Source organism: Myiozetetes cayanensis, unplaced genomic scaffold (assembly GCF_022539395.1).
Source record: "Myiozetetes cayanensis isolate MyiCay16 unplaced genomic scaffold, myiCay2020 scf21, whole genome shotgun sequence".
Lineage (NCBI taxonomy): Eukaryota > Metazoa > Chordata > Aves > Passeriformes > Tyrannidae > Myiozetetes > Myiozetetes cayanensis.
Genome location: NW_026087423.1, coordinates 13,973,092 through 13,993,610, shown reverse-complemented (window position 1 = coordinate 13,993,610; position 20,519 = coordinate 13,973,092). Strand labels below are relative to the sequence as shown.

The 20,519-nt window shown below is 42.6% G+C and overlaps 2 protein-coding genes across 2 annotated transcripts in view; both read right to left on the bottom strand.

Annotated features, from left to right (window-relative positions):
- Nucleotides 1–1,398, bottom strand: part of PPIL2 (peptidylprolyl isomerase like 2) — a 68,423-nt gene extending 67,025 nt beyond the window's left edge. The window contains exons 1-3 of the mRNA XM_050318414.1: nt 1,246–1,398; nt 983–1,032; nt 527–572 (exon numbers count right to left, since the gene is read on the bottom strand). Coding sequence (XP_050174371.1) covers nt 527–572; nt 983–1,032; nt 1,246–1,277 — 128 coding nt within the window. The 5' untranslated portion in view covers nt 1,278–1,398. The remainder of the gene's footprint in view (nt 1–526; nt 573–982; nt 1,033–1,245) is intronic.
- Nucleotides 1,399–3,759: 2,361 nt separating this feature from the next.
- LOC126641593 (protein HIRA) overlaps nt 3,760–20,519 on the bottom strand; it is a 35,158-nt gene continuing 18,398 nt past the window's right edge. The window contains exons 12-25 of the mRNA XM_050318476.1: nt 19,932–20,153; nt 19,035–19,120; nt 18,397–18,591; nt 16,826–16,990; nt 14,622–14,826; nt 13,749–13,853; nt 12,828–12,976; nt 11,570–11,731; nt 10,745–10,803; nt 10,195–10,300; nt 8,432–8,554; nt 7,071–7,234; nt 5,147–5,235; nt 3,760–4,666 (exon numbers count right to left, since the gene is read on the bottom strand). Coding sequence (XP_050174433.1) covers nt 4,550–4,666; nt 5,147–5,235; nt 7,071–7,234; nt 8,432–8,554; nt 10,195–10,300; nt 10,745–10,803; nt 11,570–11,731; nt 12,828–12,976; nt 13,749–13,853; nt 14,622–14,826; nt 16,826–16,990; nt 18,397–18,591; nt 19,035–19,120; nt 19,932–20,153 — 1,947 coding nt within the window. The 3' untranslated portion in view covers nt 3,760–4,549. The remainder of the gene's footprint in view (nt 4,667–5,146; nt 5,236–7,070; nt 7,235–8,431; nt 8,555–10,194; nt 10,301–10,744; nt 10,804–11,569; nt 11,732–12,827; nt 12,977–13,748; nt 13,854–14,621; nt 14,827–16,825; nt 16,991–18,396; nt 18,592–19,034; nt 19,121–19,931; nt 20,154–20,519) is intronic.

Genomic DNA, 20,519 nt, shown 5'->3' with positions numbered 1-20,519 from the left:
CAGCACAAACATGGTTCAACAGAAACACTCCCTGGCTGGGGAATAACTGACAACGACATTCAGTACCCCCTGTTAGGGAGCCACCCAATTTACAAGAGGACTTCTAACCCAATTCTGCCAATTTCCCTCCACCACTTTAAGCAGCAAATTCTAAACCGAAAAAAATGGCAGAAATATTCCCTCAATCTACCTAATCCCTGCCTCAGCAAGAGGAGTGATTGACTGAGAATGTTCTGAGCAGCGAAAAGTAGATTCAAGCCCTGATTACACAGATCTGAAAGACTGGAATGTACACAGTCATCGTTCTGCATTATTTTATCACTTGTGTATTCTTTCCATCAGCTCCCACCTCTGCAGACACTAAACATGGCAAGTGTAGATACTGTTTCAGTTCTTATTGAAGTTTTTCTCGCCACACTAGGGTCACAGCAGGCAGGAGTCAATGAAAGTAACCGCTTTGGTTCAGTGTCAACAGCCTGATAAACAGATGCATCATTTAAGAATGATAATGTAAATCTGTTCTTACCTGCAGTGATCAAATGATAAACGTCTAAAATTAGTTCGAGGAACATCTGTTTATGGGAAAAGAAAACCCATACAACTGAGTTTTAAAAAACACATCACTCCAAGTAACAAAGAAACATTTGAAAGTTGCATTTTGCTATGTAAATGGACAATTTACTAATGATAACACAGTAAAGCTTACAAACTTGTACCTCTACCAGACTCCTCTGCCCTGAAATTACATGGCCAGAAAAAGATCGCAAGAGAGCTGAGTTTAAATCTGATGCTTAACAACACTCAGGCTCCGCCCCACCAGTGGACACAGGACTTTTGGAGGGTGGGGACGCTCAGCTTGGGCACAAAGGCGGTATTTCTGACCAGCACGGCGAGCCCCGGGGTCTGGGGTTCAGCACCCGCTGTGCTCGGGGAGGGTCCCCCAGCGCCCACCCAGAGGGACGGGGGGCCCTCGGGCCTTTACCTGCTTTCTTGCCCCCGTAGAACTGCGTGTACTCGGCGCACGTGATGTACCTGCGGGACACGGGACACTGAGGGGTGGCCCGGCCAACGCCCACAGCCACAGCCACACCCAGCCCACAGCCACACCCAGACCCGGCCCTGCCCACAGCCACACCCAGCCCCACACCCAGACCCGGCCCACAGCCAGACCCAGACCCAGATCCAGACCCGACCCGGCCCAGACCCGACCCGGCCTCCCGCACCCCCGGCCCCACGCCCGCTCACATCTTGTCCTTCTGGTGCTGTCTCTTGCCCATGGCGGCGGCTCGGCCCCGGCCCGGCCCCGGCTCGGCCCAAACTCAGCCCGCTCTCGGCCCCGGCCCGGCCCGAACTCAAACTCAGCCCGCTCTGGGCCCCGGCCTGGCCCCAACTCAGCCCGCTCTCGGCCCAGCCCAGCCCAGGCCGCGCCTCCCCCGGTGCGTCGCGGAACGGCCGCGGGCGGGAACAGCGGCGGGAGCGGAGCGTTCCGGGGCCGCACCGGGCCGGGGATGTTCGGCCTGGAAAAGGGAGGAGGCCGCGGAGCAGCTTCCAGGGCCTGCAGGGCTACAGGGAGCTCCGTCAGGAACTGCAGTATGGCACAGGGAGTGACTGGGAACCGAAACGGGAAATTCAGGCTGGATATCAGGAAGGAATTCTTCCCTGTGAGGGTGGGCAGGCCCTGGCACAGGTTGGGCAGAGCAGCTGTGGCTGCCCCTGGATCCCTGGAAGTGTCCCAGGCCAGGTTGGACGGGGCTTGGAGCACCCTGGGCTGGTGGAAGGTGTCCCTGCCCATGGCAGAGGTGGGACTGGATGGGCTTTAAGATCCCTTCCAAGCCTTAATGTTCTATGATTCCAAAAAGGCAACTAAATTTTATGAAGTTCCCTTAATAAAATAAATGGTCACAAATCTTCCTCCCCTGAAGAAAGTGTGTGTGTTTGAAGTGAGTGCTGTTTTGCACCTCTGATCTACCCGCTTTTAAATGTAAAATTGTGTTTCACGTACCCCAGATAAACTCAGGTACAGGTTACTTTCTTATCATTTACAGGCCAGGCCAGAGAATGCTGCTGGTGGCACTGCAGGTCCCTTTGCACAGTGTAAAACAGCCTTAGGTAGAGCCTTCACAGCTCCCTCTGCAAAACCAAGGTGTGAATGTAGCAGCAAATGTGAAAATGAACAATGTAAGAAAATTGTTCCTCTTCATTTAAATATTTTATTGCATGGAATTTAAAAACATAATATTCTTGGTCTGTCAGGCGGTGACAGAATCTCCCAAGAAAAAAGGGGAGAAGAACCTACTTGGTGTCCAGCATGGAGACAGCTCTTCACAAAAAATATTTCAGCACCTCTTCAAAGACTCAACAACAAAGAATTTACTGTCCCTTAGCTAATTGCCTTTAAATGCTATTAAATAACCTTCATTATAAGACTGGTATAAACAGCACAAGGCTGAACAAAGGATGGTCAGAATCCTTTAGGAGGAGGAAAGAAGCACCTGTGCCAGAGCTTTCACTTATCAAACACCTCCAAACCCAGCCATGCTCATTTGTTCCTTTCTTGTTAAACCATCTTTCTTACAGCTGCCCACACAGAGCCACTGGAGCCAAACCCATGGAAGGGGTAGCCAGACTCCCACTGACTGCACCAGGCCTTGGACCAGACTGCCTTCTCTCCAGAACAGGGAGTCTGTCCCGTTTGAATCCCATCAGCTGCTCCTTGGCTGCACAGGTGAGCACAAGCTGAGCACAGCCTGCTGTTGTGTTTGTCCTCTGGGGAACACAAGGCCTGCTCCCATGAGTGCAGACTAACTGGCAACAGCATAATGAATCATTTACAGCACCTCCACAACTGGTTCTTGCTATTAAACCTTTTGGACTAGAGGTCAGGGGGACTTGGCTTTCCTCATCACCTTCCCCTTCCCCCCCAGATACACACAGCATCAAACTGTGTTGTCACTCCATTTCCAGCTGCTTGTTGAAGACTCACTGATCCACACTGAGTCCCTGCTAAGGCAGTTGTTTTATTGCTCTTCAAGACCCCAGTTCAGCCTGCACAAGGGCTCTACAACAAAGTGAGGTGGTGTCTGGCAGATGAATAGGAGAGGCCACAAGGCCCTCCAAATGAGGGGGTCTATGCCTTAAAGAACACTTTTCCCCCTTTAGGATCCAGAGAACCACGGAACTGCAGAGCTGCCTTTGGAAAGGGGTCAGTCCCCTTGGCCACAGTCCTTGTCCTGGCTGAGGGTGAAGGATACTGATTGTTACAAGTTTAGGGGAGAAACAGCCCTTTTACAAGGGTTTAAATACACCTAACTCTTTTCAACTCTCTTACTCAAAAACATTTCAAAGTAAGGCTCAAACTGGGGCACACCCAAACAGTAGGGCCTGGAAAAGCAAACAGCTTGATTGATTTGGTTTCAGTGGAATTCCAAAAGCACTCCACAAAGAACATGGCCATAAGTGCATGAAGCTCATTCCTTGCTGCAGCACTGACCACTCGCATCAGTCAGGGGAAGCTGTTTGGCTCTGTGCTGTCTGAGACGATGAGCACTCCCACACAGCTCCCTCTCCTCAGCCCACATGGGGCTCCAGGAGAAAACGCCGTATCTGCCTGCAGACATCACCAGCACTTGTCTGGTCCTGCTTTCAGAGGACAGATCATCCAGACAGAATTATTTATTTCTAGACACGGTAACGTGATTCAGCCTGTGCTGACATTTCTGGAGATGCCAGTGCCCTTTGTAATGATTCAAGACCATGTTTTTGCTTTTTGGGTTTTTTTAAACCAACGCAATGTTCTTTTATTTTGTACTTACAAAAAGAGCCACCCCATTGTATCCCTCCCCCTCCCCCCAAAATGCCTTTTACAAACATTTAAAAATTAAAAACCTGATGATGACATGTTAATTTGGTAGAATTACTTTGAAACATAGCTTTTGTAATTAGAGTTAAATTTCCTACAAGATGACTTTGTAGAGATAGCCTGATTATTGGCCAAATAAAATTCCATATTACAAGTTAGCAAATTCTAGTACAAAAATAGTCCATGTGTTAGAACAGCCTCTTATTATTATTATTATTATATTCACAGGAAAGAGTCTATTGGCTGCATAATACCTTAATATTTACGAAATTTCTTTTTACCTGGCTCATTCATCTAATTTAATATAGTGTTGAGCCTCAATAAATCCTCAGGCAAAAAACCCCAAACAGGGTTAAATATGCTGAAGTACTGTGCTTTTCACAGGACATCCAAGAAACCGCACAAACAGTTCTCAGCTAGCTTTAATATGAGATCCAGATCCAAAAGGATCCCCCTGAAGTACAAATCCATGACTTCCCACAGAAACAGAGGCCACAGCTCGGATGGTTTCACTTGGAAAGCGTCCAGCTCCTGCACTCCTCCTTTCCAGGAATCCACGGGGACCTTTCAGCACAGCCCCTCCTTCAGGAGTGTCCCACTGCCCGGGCCCTGGCTCCTCTCCTGGCTCTGGTCAACGCTGTTCAGCAGTGTCTCTCGGACCAGGCCCCACAGGGGAAATCTGGGAACGTGCTACTTGTCTCTCAAGATGTCCAGCTGCTCTTGATACTCTGTGAAAAGCCTCTGGAAGCGGAGGTTCTGTCCAATAACAGGAAGAAGCTCTTTCAATAGTTCTCTCTTTCGTAAACCCTGCACAAAAAAAAGTCACAAAAGCATCCTGAGAATCTATTAATTGATATCATTAATGTATTCCATAGAGCTGTTTAAGATTCATGCCCTTTTTCCTGCCTGGAGAGAGCTGCATATTTTATGTTCTTACTCTGCTTACACGACTCCTGGAGTAAAAACTGTGTTTACATTTACACCCTGCTGAAGCTGGAGCAGCCTCTGCAGGCTCTGAACGGGAAGACACGTCAGTGCCAGTCCCCAGGGCTGCTGTCCCAAGAACCTGCACAGCTGAGCATGCAACTCCATCCACGTGAGACTCGAGCCAGCAGCAGAGCTGACACTGGGGCAGCCAGCACTGGCCTCTGCTTTCACATGAAATAAATCTGATGCCATGGGGGGAATCCTTTCATGAGATCAGAGCAGAGTATGGAAGGGGTAAAGCCCTGTAATTTCCATAGGAAGCTCTTCCTCGTTTTTTATTAAACTGTTATCAGCACTTACCATAACTGTTGATTCCCACTGACTTCCAGCTGAGTAATGGACTGGACCCAGTAAATCCTTGCATAATTCTCGCAAACGATATTCAAACCCTGGACATTATCAGAAATAAAATCACAGTCATAAGCATTTCACTACATAAAACCACTCCACAAAGTAACAGACAACATTCAGCAAAAAATTAAAGGATCTAGAACAAAATAAAGCCTAAAACATTGATTTCTGAAAAGGCATATTACTATTCTTACAGCAAATTTTTGATAATATAAGATGATTTTTAGAGTTCTGAAGGGTTTTATTTAAAGTTCTCAAACCAGAAACACTACTAAAGATGATCTAAAATTGGGAGAAAAACTGCAGTAATTACTCTAGTTTGTTTTAAGAGCTGCCCTGAACCCAATCTCACTCCCCTCTCTGACATAATGATGCCAGCTTTTAAAACCCCAAACACTGGAAAACTGACAGACTTCAGCAGCCAGAGAAGAATCCAAAAAAGATACCACAAGAGTTGGAAAGCCACAAGATGAACATCATCGAAGAGGAAAAGTCGTCAGATTGCACTATAACAAAACTAAAATGGATCCATATGCACGAGGTTTTTTTTAAAAAAGAACACCTTTAATAAAACCACACACAGTTTCCAGGCCAGCTTTATTCACCCAAAAATCAGAGGGGGGAATTCCCTTGCAAGGAACTTGCCAATCAAGGTATAACAGATTGGATGCTGTAATGGATTAGAATTCAGTCCATGTTGAGATAATCATAAGAATAATGGGTCAATAATAGCATGTGCAATTTTCAAAGTTCAGCAGCTCTGGAAAACGAATGAAACAGCAACACACATCTGGCCAAGCAGAGCTCCTTGTGCATCCACCCACACACACCAGACAGCAACACCTGCGTGGTGCCAGATGAACCCTGAGCACACAGCAGAGAGGTTCTCAATTAGTGCAGACTTTTAAAAGTACAACCATCCCCTTAACACATGACCCAAGATGGATATTTTAATTTCAAATGGGGAAGGACAGAGAGAACCATATGAAGTTCAACAAGCTCTCTTGTTAAACAAGGTAGGGGTCAAAAGGCAAGAATTAATGAGCTTGATTTTAATTCTGCCAACACCTATGAGGTGGCCTAACACAAACCATTTCCCTTCCCTCTGTGCAGAGTGATTATGATGGTGAGGAGTAAGGCTGAATTAATGCAACAGGAACTGCTAAACTAGGAATGCAAACAGGCAGAGATACAACAGAGATCTTTAGAATCCAAAAAGCGTAGTCAGTTGGTTAACCTTATTTAACATTAGCTTATTTAACAGTACAGAGAGACAGTGTATTCTAATATAAAATAGACACCAGCAACCTTTCTCATTGGTTTCCTTCCTCACAGAATTTAACCCCTAAGCTCACCAGTACAGGTGGCTGAATTTTTAGAATGCAAAAAAAGAATGAAGTGCAAGGAATATGAGCAAATTCTCTGCAGTTTGCTGTGCTCTGGTACAAAGTGTCAGGGACTGAGCAGCTCCTCCATTTCACACCAGGCAGCAATTGTCAGCTGCCTGAGCAACATCACATACTTTACCAAGTGCTGCTGGCATTCCTGTAGCTGCTCCCAGACAGCACATATGATGTGCCTGACAGACCACGGGGCTTTTTGACAATGCAATTCCCATTATTTAAGTCTGCAGATGGCACTGCTTCCCCAGACCACAACCTGCTCCCAGTCAGCGTGTCCAAAGAGGATCCCTGAGGACTGGGCCCTAGAGAAGCAAACGCACTCCAGCAGTTTGTTTTGGCGTTGAGTGAAGCCCAAGTCCCAAAGCCAAGAGCTAAAGAGAACATGAAGTGCCATCCCACACATCCACAGGAACAGGTGTTTCCCAGGAGTGCCCAGAGCTGCAGAGGCAGCCCAGCCCTGCAGGGCTCACCTTCATTAACGAGGTACCGTGCATAGATGAGGAGCCAGTGGCGATACTCGTGACTGGACTGTAACATAAGTGCTGCTGCAATCTGGTTCTCCAGGTAGGCCAGTGTTGTCTCTTGTTGCACTAAATGAGGCATGGAGAACAATCTTGCAGCTTGCCTTCCTGAACTGCAAAACCAAAACAGATTAACTGGCCAGAAAAACACAGACAAGTTCAAGGCATATGTATCTGTAGAACCTGCTGTACTACACTCCTCTGTCAGACACCTAATGCTCCCAGAGCTCGAGCTTTTCACCACAAAGGCAGCACTTCACAGCAAACTGCCTTCACCCCACGGGACCACTTACAAGTATCAAGGTCCACGGAGGGTTTTCTGCCTCCTGTTCTATTCCTCTTCCTTTCATTTGTCTTCTCTTTAAAAACACATGTTTATCAGTGACCATGGGCTCCTAAATGTTTATAGGAAATTGAGATGACTGCCTTTGTCTTTCTTTGCCCCTCACAGGTAAAAGTCACAAAACAAACACAAGATAAAAAGTTAGATTAAAGCATTTAAAGGATTTCTTGCATATAATGTATTGTCATAAGAAGGCTAATTTGAAGAAATAAGCAGTTATTAGAATTTTTTTCAAAACGGACATTTTTCAGTCAGTTATCTTCTTTCTTTCAAAAAGAAAGTGGTGTTTGTTTGGATTTCTAATCTTTTTCACAATTAATTCCCCTTCCCTCAAGAGAACAGCAATAAAATCATACAACTCTATATGGTTTATCTCAGAAAAAAAAAATTAAACTCTGATGTGAAGAACAGAAGTAGCAAAGAAATCTGCTTGGGAAATCTAATTCAAATCTGGATGAGGATGGGCTATTAAACTACCTACAGGAGTCTGCTCTGGCTCACACAATTCCCTGGTGCTGTTTTCACATGTTAAAAATACGCATTAGATGACTAATCCCTAAAAGACTTCATTAAATAGATCCTTTGAGGCAAACTGAACTACTCAAAATTTGTAGGCCACTCCAGAAAGCTGGTAAACTAAAAACTAAATGCAAAATGTAAAAAAAACCCGTTTGGCTAATAAAAATACTACACGAATTTGAATTGGAAGATGACAGACTTTTCCAATACTTAACCTCTCCAAATAAGAGGAGTCATAAAATGATGAAGTTTAGAGCATGCTTTCCTGCCCCCCCCAATCTCAAAACTACACTGAGATACAGACTCTAAATGTGCCAAGGTTTGAAAAAGCCCTGTATGAGGAACTGCTGATTGCAGAGCCATTGGCATCTGCAGAATGGAGCCCCTGACTGAAGGCACTGAAGGAACAACGTGCAGAGGCCCAGCCACGCGTGCCGGGTGTCCGTACTTCGCTGTCCGTCCCTGGATCACAGCCAAGGGCCCAGAACACAGCATGGCTTCTTGGGAGGGCAGACTAGTCCTGAAGTCTGCACATTGTGCTAGGGAGTCCTGCTTGTCAGAAACCAGGTTCCTGCAAAACAGCAAACAAACACAAAACAAGTCTGAGGACAGTAAGCAGTGATGTCAGAGGAGCCAGCTCTGTTCTGCCTCACAGCCTGACTGGGACTTTCATAGATAATCAAAAAAATATCACTGGAGCGCTCAGGAATTCCATAGACCCTGACTATTCCCACTCCCTGTCCAAATTCTGCTTCTGCCATGTCCCTCCCACCCTTAAAATTTAATCCATTACATGTATAATGCAATTTAGCATTAGCTTTGAAGGAAATGAACTTTCTACTTGTTGTCCAATCTAATATGAAGCCAGGTCCCAGAACGGGGCCTGGAGTGAATACAGGTAATGACTTTCTCATGAAAAACCTGTTTTTACCCCAGGTCAGGTCTCCCCACCCATCAGATACGTGCTGACAATCTTTCCTATACATTGCAGCTATTCCTTCCCATGGAGGGAGCTGCCATTTCCACACCTAAGCAAGGACATCATCTTCACTGGCTTGAGATGCCAGGGCAAAGAGTGGCTCCAACCAGTGCTAAGTTTAGACCTTCAGACAGCACAGAGGGAAAATGGCACAGACATTTCAAATACCCTTTGCTGCTTTACCATGTTTAAATTTGTATGACGACTGAAAGGATTGCTCTTTCACAGATTTCCCAAGCTGTGGTACAAACTAAGAAATAACAGAGTTATGTCTGAGAGCCTGTCTTCTGCTCCTTACTCAGTTAAAAAGGTGTTTTTCTTTTCCAGAGGATTCACATCAAGTAGTTGAATAACAACAATTACTCTAAGGAGGAGTTAAAAAAATAAGCCCTTGAATAAGCATGCTCATTACACTAATTACAACAATTACATTAAGACTGCAACATGTTTTTTTCCTCTCAGAAAAACAACAAAGAACCTGTTTTGGAAAGACACTGCAAATAATTTAACCACAGACATTTTTCATAGGAATTTATGGCTTTCCATGGGTAAAGCCTGTCCGATCCCCAACAAGACACAGGCTCTTGTGTAGCCTTTGCTTGTGTTTGGGATGCCAGCAACGACACTCCCACAGGAATTCCCTAAGGTATAACAATTTCTTCCCTCCTCCCCTACCTGACTTACTATCTTCATTAAACCTTTACATCTCGGAGACAAAGAGCTCTCTTCAAACCTTGACTGGTCATCAGACACAAAAAAGCACTAAGGGGTGATGGGGACTGACCAAGTCAGGCATACACAGTCAGAACTGCAGAGCACAGGTGCTACTTTGTCTGCAAACTGAGCACAATTATTTTAACATGCCAAAACTTCCAACAAAACTCTGAAAATTGTTCTGATAATTTTTCCAGAACTGCATTCTTTTACCTAAAGGAAGGGTATTCTAAGGGTAGGTTATCTCTAATCATGGCCAAGTTCTTGACAGATTCAACTGATGTACATCAGCAGAAGTATATAAGATGTATGTTTATGTTTTAAAAGTTTATTTTAAACATAAAAAAGCGTAAGGATATAATAGAGCAATGCCTAGACAGACACAGTGAACCAAAGCAAAACAAAGCCTGGTATGTGATCCTGCTCAGACTAACCTGCAAAATCTGAAGTGAAACAGTAAGTCAGAATACACATTAGTTCCTCTAAGCTGCAAAAGCAGGAAATAATAGATGACTTACCATGTAGAAAGAGAAGGATTAAAACAATATGCCTTTCCATCAGACATGCTCATTACAGGTATTCCATGCTGAGTCAGCAAGATCTGAGAGACAGTTGCATCACTTCCTACAAGTCAAATCAGACCAAAGTGTTTCTTTTGGAGTCTTTCCTAACACTCATAATGGCAAAACCCACTGTTAATTATCAGATAGCAACCAACAGAGAAAGGCTCCGTGTTGTTCCCAAGCACTGACAGGAAGACCAAGACAAGCTAATGATGATACACACCAGTCTCAGTGCAGCAGCATTAACATCAATTTTGCAAAACACAGTATTGGTCCTGGTTCTGCAATTTATACAAAACAGAAACATTCTCCATACAAGTTTGCTGTTTGGTGATATTTCTACAGGATATCAACTCTGCCAATAACTTCCCTTTATTACACAATAATGAAGGGAAATTATTTATTTAGGCTTTTCAGGTTTCATAAAATTTCAGCATATTCATAACTGGCACTAAATCAGACAGATGGGCTCAAAGGTCAGTAATTAAGTGACCCCTTTTATTACCTGAAAATATTGTTTGCAAGGACTCATCTCTAACGATGGCTGTCTGTTTGTGGACATCCCTGAAACAGACAAAAGGACAAGTCTGCAGTTTACAAACAACTGAAAACTCCAACATCATTTAACAAATGCACTTCTTCACTATGGATGACAAAGTCGAGGGTTTGGGGACTTTGTTTGGGTTTGTTTTTTTGTTTTGACATTTTCCTCATTGCTTTGACAAAATTATTTTGGCAACCCCTGACCCTTACAGCAAGGCAGGATTCAATAGCAGAGAACAATTTTTATGACTCTTTATCAGGAAACCTCATTAGAGCTAAGCAAACACCGAGGATCCAAACAACTCCTTTAGGAGCTCTGACTCGCACGAGACATTAGATTGAATTCAACAACTGTAAATGAGTTACTGCTGTTTTTATCCTGGCCTCCTGAAGATGGCTGGAGTACCTCTAACTCTGAAACTCATGTACTTGATTGGTTAAGTGTGATGGAAGATGCAAGTACCCATGTTTTCCCCCCCCCAGTCCATTCCATGTGTGTGACGAGTCTGCCCGCAGGAGGTTGTTTAACCCGGTAACTTCGAGCTGATCTAAATGCCCTTATTTTACTTCTAGAATCACATGCAATATTACAGACCTGGAACAGAGAAGAAACAGGATTCAAGTCCTGCCCAGTTAACTCTTCATATTCTACCCAAAGCTGCCCTGTGCTCAGACCTGCTGTGGTTTAAGCCCCATTTTCAGCAGCAATGCTCTGCCACAACTGCACCCGAGCCTGTAAGATCTCCAGACACACAGCTACAAACACGAGCTGAGCCGCGGCACGCACCAAACAGACAGCGTAGCAGCAGTGGTGAGAGCCATGATGCAGGAACCTGTGCAATGGAGGGTGGAAATGGGGGTGTTCAATATTATGGGAGGAAGGAGGCGACGACCACAAGCTGAAAACACCGACAGTGTTCGCTTCTCACAGGCCACAGTTACAATCTCACTGAAAAAAAAAAAGGAATATCAAAAAGAAACATTTACATATTGTCAAATGCAAGTAGCATAAAACCAGACTGAATTCTTAAGCTGTCGTACAACTTGGGTCAATTCCCCAAAAAGTCACTATTACACCTTTGAAGAAAATCCTGGCTACCAGAAGGTAAGGTCACAAACTAGACAGATTATCTATATCTGTGCATTCCCTGTCTCCTTAATTTGATTATATCTACAAGGAGATGGGCAAGAGAAAGTTTGCAGGCAAAGATAAAATCTTTTATTAGACCAGGGGGCATAGCTGGAAATAGCAGTAAGGTTTTTGGGTATGCACAAGGTCTTCAGGCCTGTACTTAAATTTAGCTTTAAAATCTGCTGCTTCTTTTTCAGACCTGGACATGGCTCAGGTTTTAGAAATATACTTTTAATTTAAACTCTGAGGTTATAACTAAGCAAAAACTAGGAAAATACAGAGAAAAAATAGCAAAAAAATTCAGGAAAATACTTCCACATCACAAGATATCCTTTAGCACTTGAACAACTGTCACTTAACGTGATTTAGTCAAATTTAATGAAGAAATTAAAGAAAAAATGTAAATACACAGGAAAATTATTTTAAGTGGCTAATGAGAATTTGTGATGTTTTAAGACTGCATAGAACTAACACCTGACGCAAAACTGGTCTTGAGACTAAAAACAGTGCACGCTTTTATCCACAAATATTTATTTTGAAAATTGTGTGAAAACTTCAGAGTGGGTGTGTATTTGTGATAAAACCAGCAAATAGGAGTAGGCAACACAGAAACGTCAGAATCCCTACAAAAAACTCCAGAGGGTAAGAGCTTAAGAGCCTGAATGAATTAAACCAAAGTAGCTGGAAGAAAAATAGGACATCTTGAGCCAAGCACAAAGAATCACAGAAATCCCTAACAGAAGTGACCCAGTTAATCAACTTTTCTAAGTAAGTAGGCAAAGGCCTTAAAGCGTCTACTTCTTTGTAAATACGTGGGTTTAGGTGCACTTAACTTTCTGTAAATGTAATTTTGTACTCTTAAAAATGTTTTCTGGCCTTCAGGACCCTCTTCCTCCAAAACATACTCCCTTACCAGCTTCCTGCTGCAGCGAGAATTCGACTGGTGAGGACCGTCTCCCACTCCTTCCCTTCTCGGTTACACTTTAACCTGCTCAGCTTTGAACCTCCCACTGTGGTCATTTCATTTTCCACTTCAAGGTACATTGATGGATCTGAACTTATCTGAAATACAAAAAATTAAACAATAATTTCTGGAAGAGATAAAAACCTACTCAGAAAAGCACCAACTACTATTAGACCCAAGACAGTGCAGTCTTAAAGAACAGATTCAAGTATTGCCTTCTCTGTTTAATATGGCTTCAAAATATACACTGTGGCACTTCAAAAGAAGCAGACATCTGAAAATCAGTCTTGGCTAAAACAGAAATAATTCCTTTGTATTTGAAGCACAAACCTTAGGAAAGGTTCTGTCTGTGCTTCCGAATTATGGGCACCACATCAAGTCTCTATGTGCCCAGGCTGGAACCAGACTACCACAACCTGAACACACAGAAAAATCATTTCATACATACCTGAAGCAATACTATTTGCAAGTCTCTTCAGCCGCAGAGCAGCTCCAGAGAGCTCTGAGAGTGTTTGTGTTTGTTCTTCAGGGGTGCTCTACCAACACTGCAGTAACAGTGCAGCAGCTCCTCCTGCCACAGACCCCTTCACCCCTCCCTTGGGCTCACCAGGAGGGACTGATGAACCAGAGGAGTTCATTCCTCTTTCCAGTTTAGTTCAGAAGTGTCCTCTTTGAGCTGATTTGCCATTAACTTCACTCATCCAGACATACTCTCAGAAGCTACAGTACCCCACCACCTTGCTTGCTTGAACAAATACACCCATTCAGATGTTACCTTGGCAAAGGATCTGAATAACCTCACAATATTTAAAGACCAGCAGGATTTGTTGTTTGTTTGTTTTTAAGCCTTTTTCCTTACAGTCCACTTACCTGTAAAGTAAAGGATTTCTGTGGGATTGGGGTTGGCAGTTTAAGTGCTAATGCTGGTGCAGAGATGCAAGCAGCATCCTTCTCAGACGCCAGTGCAGCTGAGGACTGGAAAAAATTGCAGAAGTAGTTAAATTTTTCTATTAAAAAAAGTTGAAAACCAAAGCTATTGTACCATATAGATTGATTTGAAAGGGATTTTTTAAAAATTCCAAACAATGCCAACTGGAAATATTAAGTCTTTTTCCAATTAGCTGTACAAATACAAGTTTTTAAAAATAGTTTCTAAGAATTAAAATAATCAAAACAAACTTGAAGTGGTCCTTTTTTTTTTGAACCCCCCCATTTTCAGCTGCAACTAATTAATGGAAATTCTGGTATATTATATGGAAAATATAAGCTCTAAATACTGAAAACAGAATATCTATATGCCCTAAAATGATGGAAACTCTAATGCAACCACTCCAGGGTTCTGAGGAAATTTTTTATTTTTTATTTTGAATCTATTTATTTATATTTTAAATCATCATATTCAAGTCACTTTCTTGTGCTTGGGCCACTCTCCACCACACACTACCCTAAACTGATGGCATTTGATATTATTCTATACAGTTATTTGGCAGGCTGCCACTGTTTGGCACGCTGGTGCTGTTCAGTAAGTAGCTGTATATTTATATAAAACATAGACACATTTGCCACACCATGTGCATCTGCTTTTTCTAATCCTAAATTCCAAAAAGAGTAAGTTTAAAGGCATGGAAGAGGGATGGCTAAAAATTCTGAGGGACTGATACTACTTGGGTTTCCCCTCAGTTGATGGAACAAGTCAACTCTGGACTGACTTATGAAAGCCACAACGAATCTTATTTCTTTCACCTGAACAGTTAAAGTTACTGGCACAAGTCTGGAGTCTTTCCGAGGCCTTCCTTTTTTCTTCTTTTCTACTGTTTCCCCCTCAAGTTCCAGTTTCCGTTTGGGGACGCTGAGTGGTTTAACAGCTGGAATCTTCTCCTCGCTGTCACTGCTGCTCTCCAGAATATCCTTGGGCTTACTGTCTTTAATTAAATTCTGATCCTTCAGTCTGTAAAAGAAAAAAAAAAAAATCATGTTTTGTAAGAGCTGATTCCAAAAGCTGCCACATATCGTATGCACAGAATTCTTGTAGATAGGAAGATACAATCTTAGCCCTGTTTGAGTGTATTTCAAAATGCACAAAGGCAAGAGGAAGTAGCTGAAGAGGTTTGGCAAATCGTCTCTAGGAGAACAGCTGATCAGACATACTCTCCCCTTTAAAAAACACTAATCAAACCAGCAGTTAGCTACAGGGGAAAGCTGGAAAGAGCAACCTTATTTTAGCATTCAGTTCCAATTACAATCAGATCTCTCTCCCTGAGCTGATACAAAGAATTCAGCACTCTAAGATGCAAGAGTAGTTCACCTTTCCTCTTCAATAGACATTACACTTTCTACTTACTCATGTAGAACTTCCTTTGTCATTCTGTTTGTCTATCCCCAAAAATTGTCTTATTCAGCTCTGACTGCTGTAAAATGTATATCTGCAAACCATAAAAATGACCTCACTGCTCCAGCTTCCATTTCAGGAACACAGTATCATGAAATCACAGCATGGCTTGGGTTGGAAGGGACCTTAAAGCTCATCTTATTCCAACCCCTGCCATGGGCAGGGACACCTTCCACTATCCCAGGTTGCTCCAAGCCCTGTCCAACTTGGCCTTGGACACTTCCAGGGATCCAGGGGCAGCCACAGCTTCTCTGGGCAACCTCTGCAAGGGCCTGCCCACCCTCACAGGGAAGAATTTCTTCCTATTATCTAATCTGAACCTGCCCTCTCTCAGTTTGAAGCCATCTTCCCTTGTGCTGTCACTACATACCCCTGTGCCAAGTCCCTCTCCAGCTCTTTTGTAGCCCCTTTAGGCACTGGGAGGATGCAAGAAGGTTGCCCCAGAGCCTTCTCTTCTCCAGGCTGTACAGCCCCAACTCTCAGCCTGTCTCCATTGCAAAGGTGCTAAAGCCCTCTCACCACTTTCGTGGCCTCCTCTGGACTTGCTCCAACAGGCCCATGTCCTTATATAACTAAATGTAATATAATATAATATAACTAAATACTAAGTACAAATCCCTGTGAACTCTCTTGTTAGCCATTATACCCTGAAATAGGTCATTTAATCATACTCTTCCCATTCTGTCCAGTAGGTGGTTATTAACTCACACTCTTTTGCCAGTTATTCCTTAAGTGCTTGGCTTCACAGAAATACTTTACATAATCCAAACCTTTTTCCTCTGGCATCTGAATTATGTCAAACAATAAACTTTTATCCATACTTTACTGAGACATCAGAAACAATTATGAGACTAATTAAATGCATCTTTCTTCTGTATCACATGGTTAAACCCTTTGACATAAAAATATTGACATAAAACCATGTTTTAGAGATAATAAGTTGGGGAACCAGACACTTCTTTCTCAAGACCACTATTTTTTCTATCACGTGTTTTGATGAGGCAGGCATACTTATGCCATAGCACTGTATGCCACAAAAACAAAGGCTTGTCTTTTTTTTTAAAGTCATGTGGATCCAGAGCCAAAACTCCTTAAAATCAAAGAGCCTTCTCCACATGCCTTCAAGGCACAAAACTGAAATACAACTGCGGCTATAATGATGGTAGGCTGTCTGCTGACAAGTATGGCAATTTATCTTGAAGGAAATCTCTGCTGTGCAGAGATGCAAGCTGGCTGTTTTGGGCTGCTTTTGTCTTCCAAGAAGCACAGCTGCACACAGCCACAGCAGGGAGGCATGTGCACACACAGCCTCTTGCAACAGGAGTTTGAACTTGGAACATTTTGAAGAATCTGCCTGATACCAAAATGCCAGGGACAAATGTTCAAGTGGCTAATGCCAGCAGAGAACTTCCCTCTTTGCAGCTGTCCCCTTCCTTTCAGTAGAGGAAGAGCCCCAAGACAAATTCTACAGCCCCAGCACCATGACATCTACAGCACAGAGAATCAGCATTTCAACTCTCTGCATCACTCCCTTCCCCCTCCCCAGGCTACGTCTTACCTGTCCACAACAGTCTGATTTGTGTTTGTTACAGCAGCGGTCCCTGAGGTGGCTTTGGATCGTTCTGTGAATCTAGAATCAAATGCTTTCATAGGCTCAATCTTGGATGGAGTTGTCAACACAGAGGAGGCAGAAGGAGCAGTTGAGGCAGAGGTAGCATTTACACTGTCAGTAACAGAGACAGGAAAAGAAGGATTGAAATGAAATTAGTATTGGTAACCTACACTGTCATTACAGCTAGCTAGCATTCACTACACTGGCTAGAAACTATGCTGAAAACCTTTCACTGAAATACATCATGAATTATGACATGCTTGTGTCACCCCTTCATGTGACAGTATCTTCAATGCTTTGCCTACTCTCAAAAACTGTCTGTGATACACCTCAGAGCTTCATGTGGCCACGTCCAGATTAAAACACCCTTCATTCATTCATTTTGTATTTTTAACTCAGGAATGAAACTTTAAGGAACAATACTTACAGCTGGTATTTATATACCCAAAGGGAAAGGATCACTATTTTCAATAATCACTGGGGTTCCTGCTTTTATCCCTTGTTCAGGTTAGAAAATCCTTTCCATTACAATATTATATTCTACTGTTTATCAATCAAACAATTTGGGCTGAAACAATTCATGCCACGTTTAGAGTTTTGTTATTGAAGAATCCAACCTGATTATTAGGCCTTTCCAAGCATAACTCTAAAGCAAAGGAATGTGTTTTCCCCACACTAAAGCATTCCAGGGATCTGTTATTTGAATAGTTGTTTACTTTAGAGATTTTTCAATTCATTCAGAGAATGAATTTGGAGAATGAACTGAAAGAAAAAACGGCTCTAACATAACTGATGTTTGTACTAAAAAGCTGCTAAAAGTACAGTTTTCAAAGAAAAGGAGACTAGTTTCATCTGTCAATCATTTCTCATAGTCTACATGCTCATCTTTCAATCTGGGGCCAATTTCAACTGATGTGATGGATAGGCAGAGTTCCAATGGCAGTTGTGCTGCTACAAATACTGTAAAAACATACTGAGGAGAAGAAACCAAGTCAGTGGTCACTGAGAGAAAAGCAAGTAAAATTGAGCTGTTCCATTTTAAATTGGAAAGACACACTGGCCAATAAGCACACGTGCACTGACAAGTCAGTGCCACTGCGCCCTGAGGGGTTGTTATACAGGAAAGAAGGATCACCACGTTCAAAGAGAGGACACAGGACAGAATTTGATGTCAAACAGGATTCACTACTTCCAGTACTGGAAACCCTTCTATTATTTACCAATAGCAAGCCAACAATCCATAAGCAAGTCATTTTGTTAGAGCCTTAGCAATCAACTGCATCCCTCACTGCACTGGAGTTCACTGCCAGAACTATGCATGTGGATTTATTCGTTCCTGATTGACCACTATTTAAAGTAACCACCGCTAATGAAATCTCGATGTTTGCAGGAAGGTTTGATTTCAGAGTTTCGCACTCAGGAAACCACTTTAATAACTTCTTGGTCAGAGAACCATAAACAAAAATGTAAAACTAAACAGACTCAGGGAAGTGAAAAACAAAACTGCAAATACTGACCCATCTTTATTGGCTGCATCATCTGTTGGTTTTATACTGGCTGCTGTTGGCTCCACAGAAGGCTTTGAAGTATTAAGGGAATTTGCTGCGTTAGAATCAAGTGACATGAGCTGCTGGTTACTTTGAGAAGACATCATTGAGCCAGAGAGAGTTCCAGAGATTGGGATGCTATTGAAAAATGCTGTAGAAAAATCCCTAAGCAAAAGGACAAACAACAAATATATTTCTCAAAAACACGTAAAAAATAATTGAAAAATAGTAATTTTAACTAAACTACTTATTCCATTCTTCCTTTTTCCACATATGGATACTCACACACAACCTAAATAAACCACCAACACTTAACTTTCCAGAGTTGTTTCTCATGTCCAAAGGACATTAAAGCCAGTACTAGTATAGATATGAATCTACAATACATAATGGTAGATAATGAGAATTAGCCTGAGATATTAGAAGTGAGATCTTACAGCTAAGGGAACACAGGTCAAAACTATCTTTCATAAGGACACACACTTATTTCCAATACATGCTTTATGATGCTGTAAGTCAGAATTCTGAGTTTGCACCAGGGAACAACAACAACAAGAAGAAGATTAAAAAAGATACGAAAGGATTTTAAAGATGACTTCCAAACGTACCCAGTGTCCAGCTGAGCAATGCAGAGAGGTGTGATCCTTCTCCGACCATCTGCTGTTCGTGTTTCCACTTGTTTTTTTAAGAGATTCTGTTGGGAATACATTTCATCGTTATTTCTGATAAATGGGAAATGCTTTTTTAGTTTTTTTTCCAAACAAACAAGAATAGGTATAATAGAAGAAAGATGTGCCTCAATTAAAAATCTGCTAACAAAGACTTTTTCCCATCTCATCTTTGAACCATGCTATTATCGCATAGCCAATCTACATTTTAATAACACAAGTGTATTTCAATACCATAACTTTTTTTTTGACCAATAATAGGTGTTAAGTAGAAGCTCACATAGTACAAAGTACAACAGAATTCTGATTGTGATTACTGCTCTCAGCCTGTACAATAATATACATTCTTTTTAATTTGAACACACACCTTTCCAATCTTCAACCCAACCATGTGTAGAAAAGGCATTTGTGGTGAATGTAATCTGCTCTCCACAAGTAGAGAGTCAAGTCCAAAACATTCTCATCTGCGTGTATCAAGACCTCCATCAGAGGTCATGTTTTATGTTTAGGAGAGAATTAAATAAAACTTTCAACCCCCGTCTCTGAGAAATTGAAGCACAGGTCTACAGCTTCCCTCTTATGAGCTACTTCGGGTTTCCTTTCTGCACACCAAGAATTTTGTACCTGTTGCAGAAACATCCACAAGCCTTTTTCCACGATCTTATTTCTGCTTAAAAGCATTTTAACTTTTCAACAAGTCCCAGTGACTTGGTCAGCTGGACCGTTCACAGGCTGAGAGGTGCCATTCAACACAAAACAGGGACACAGAAACTGGTTCTGTCATAAGCAGTTTGATGTTTACCAGCTTAGTACTTGGCACTACCCAAGAGCACCTACCTTCCTGATGTCCTCCAAACTCTCCCCATTAACCATGCTCGCCACCTTGGGAGCTGCTGCATTCCCAGATCCTTCCCGGACCGACACGTTCTTCTGATCCCCCTGCTGCTGCTGCCTCTGCTGATACTTGAGCATCTCTGGATTCTCAATGATGGTGGTGGACAACTGAGCTTCAGTCATTATAGCCAGGCTCTTACCATAGGTGGACTGGTGAATGTTGCTCTGTGGGCGTTAGAGATGTGAGTGACTGCAACTGCTACCGTGGCATCACTAATTATAATACAATGGAATCACAAAACCTAATGGAATCCATAAAATCCAACTGCCCTCTGTATCATTTACACACTAGATTTTTTTCTTTCTTTGTGTTTTCAACTAAGTCAATATGTAAAATAATTGCAACTCAAAGCTCTAGTTGCTAATAGCAATGAGAGGAAAAACAGCCAACAGTAATCAGTTTAAAAAGACTTGCATATATGCAAGTCAAAGAGTAATTTTAAAGTGTTTTGAAGCACCCACTCCTTGTTTCCTTGGCCAAATAATTACTTCAAGTGTATAATGATGTGTAAGCAAGTGGATGTTTTCCAA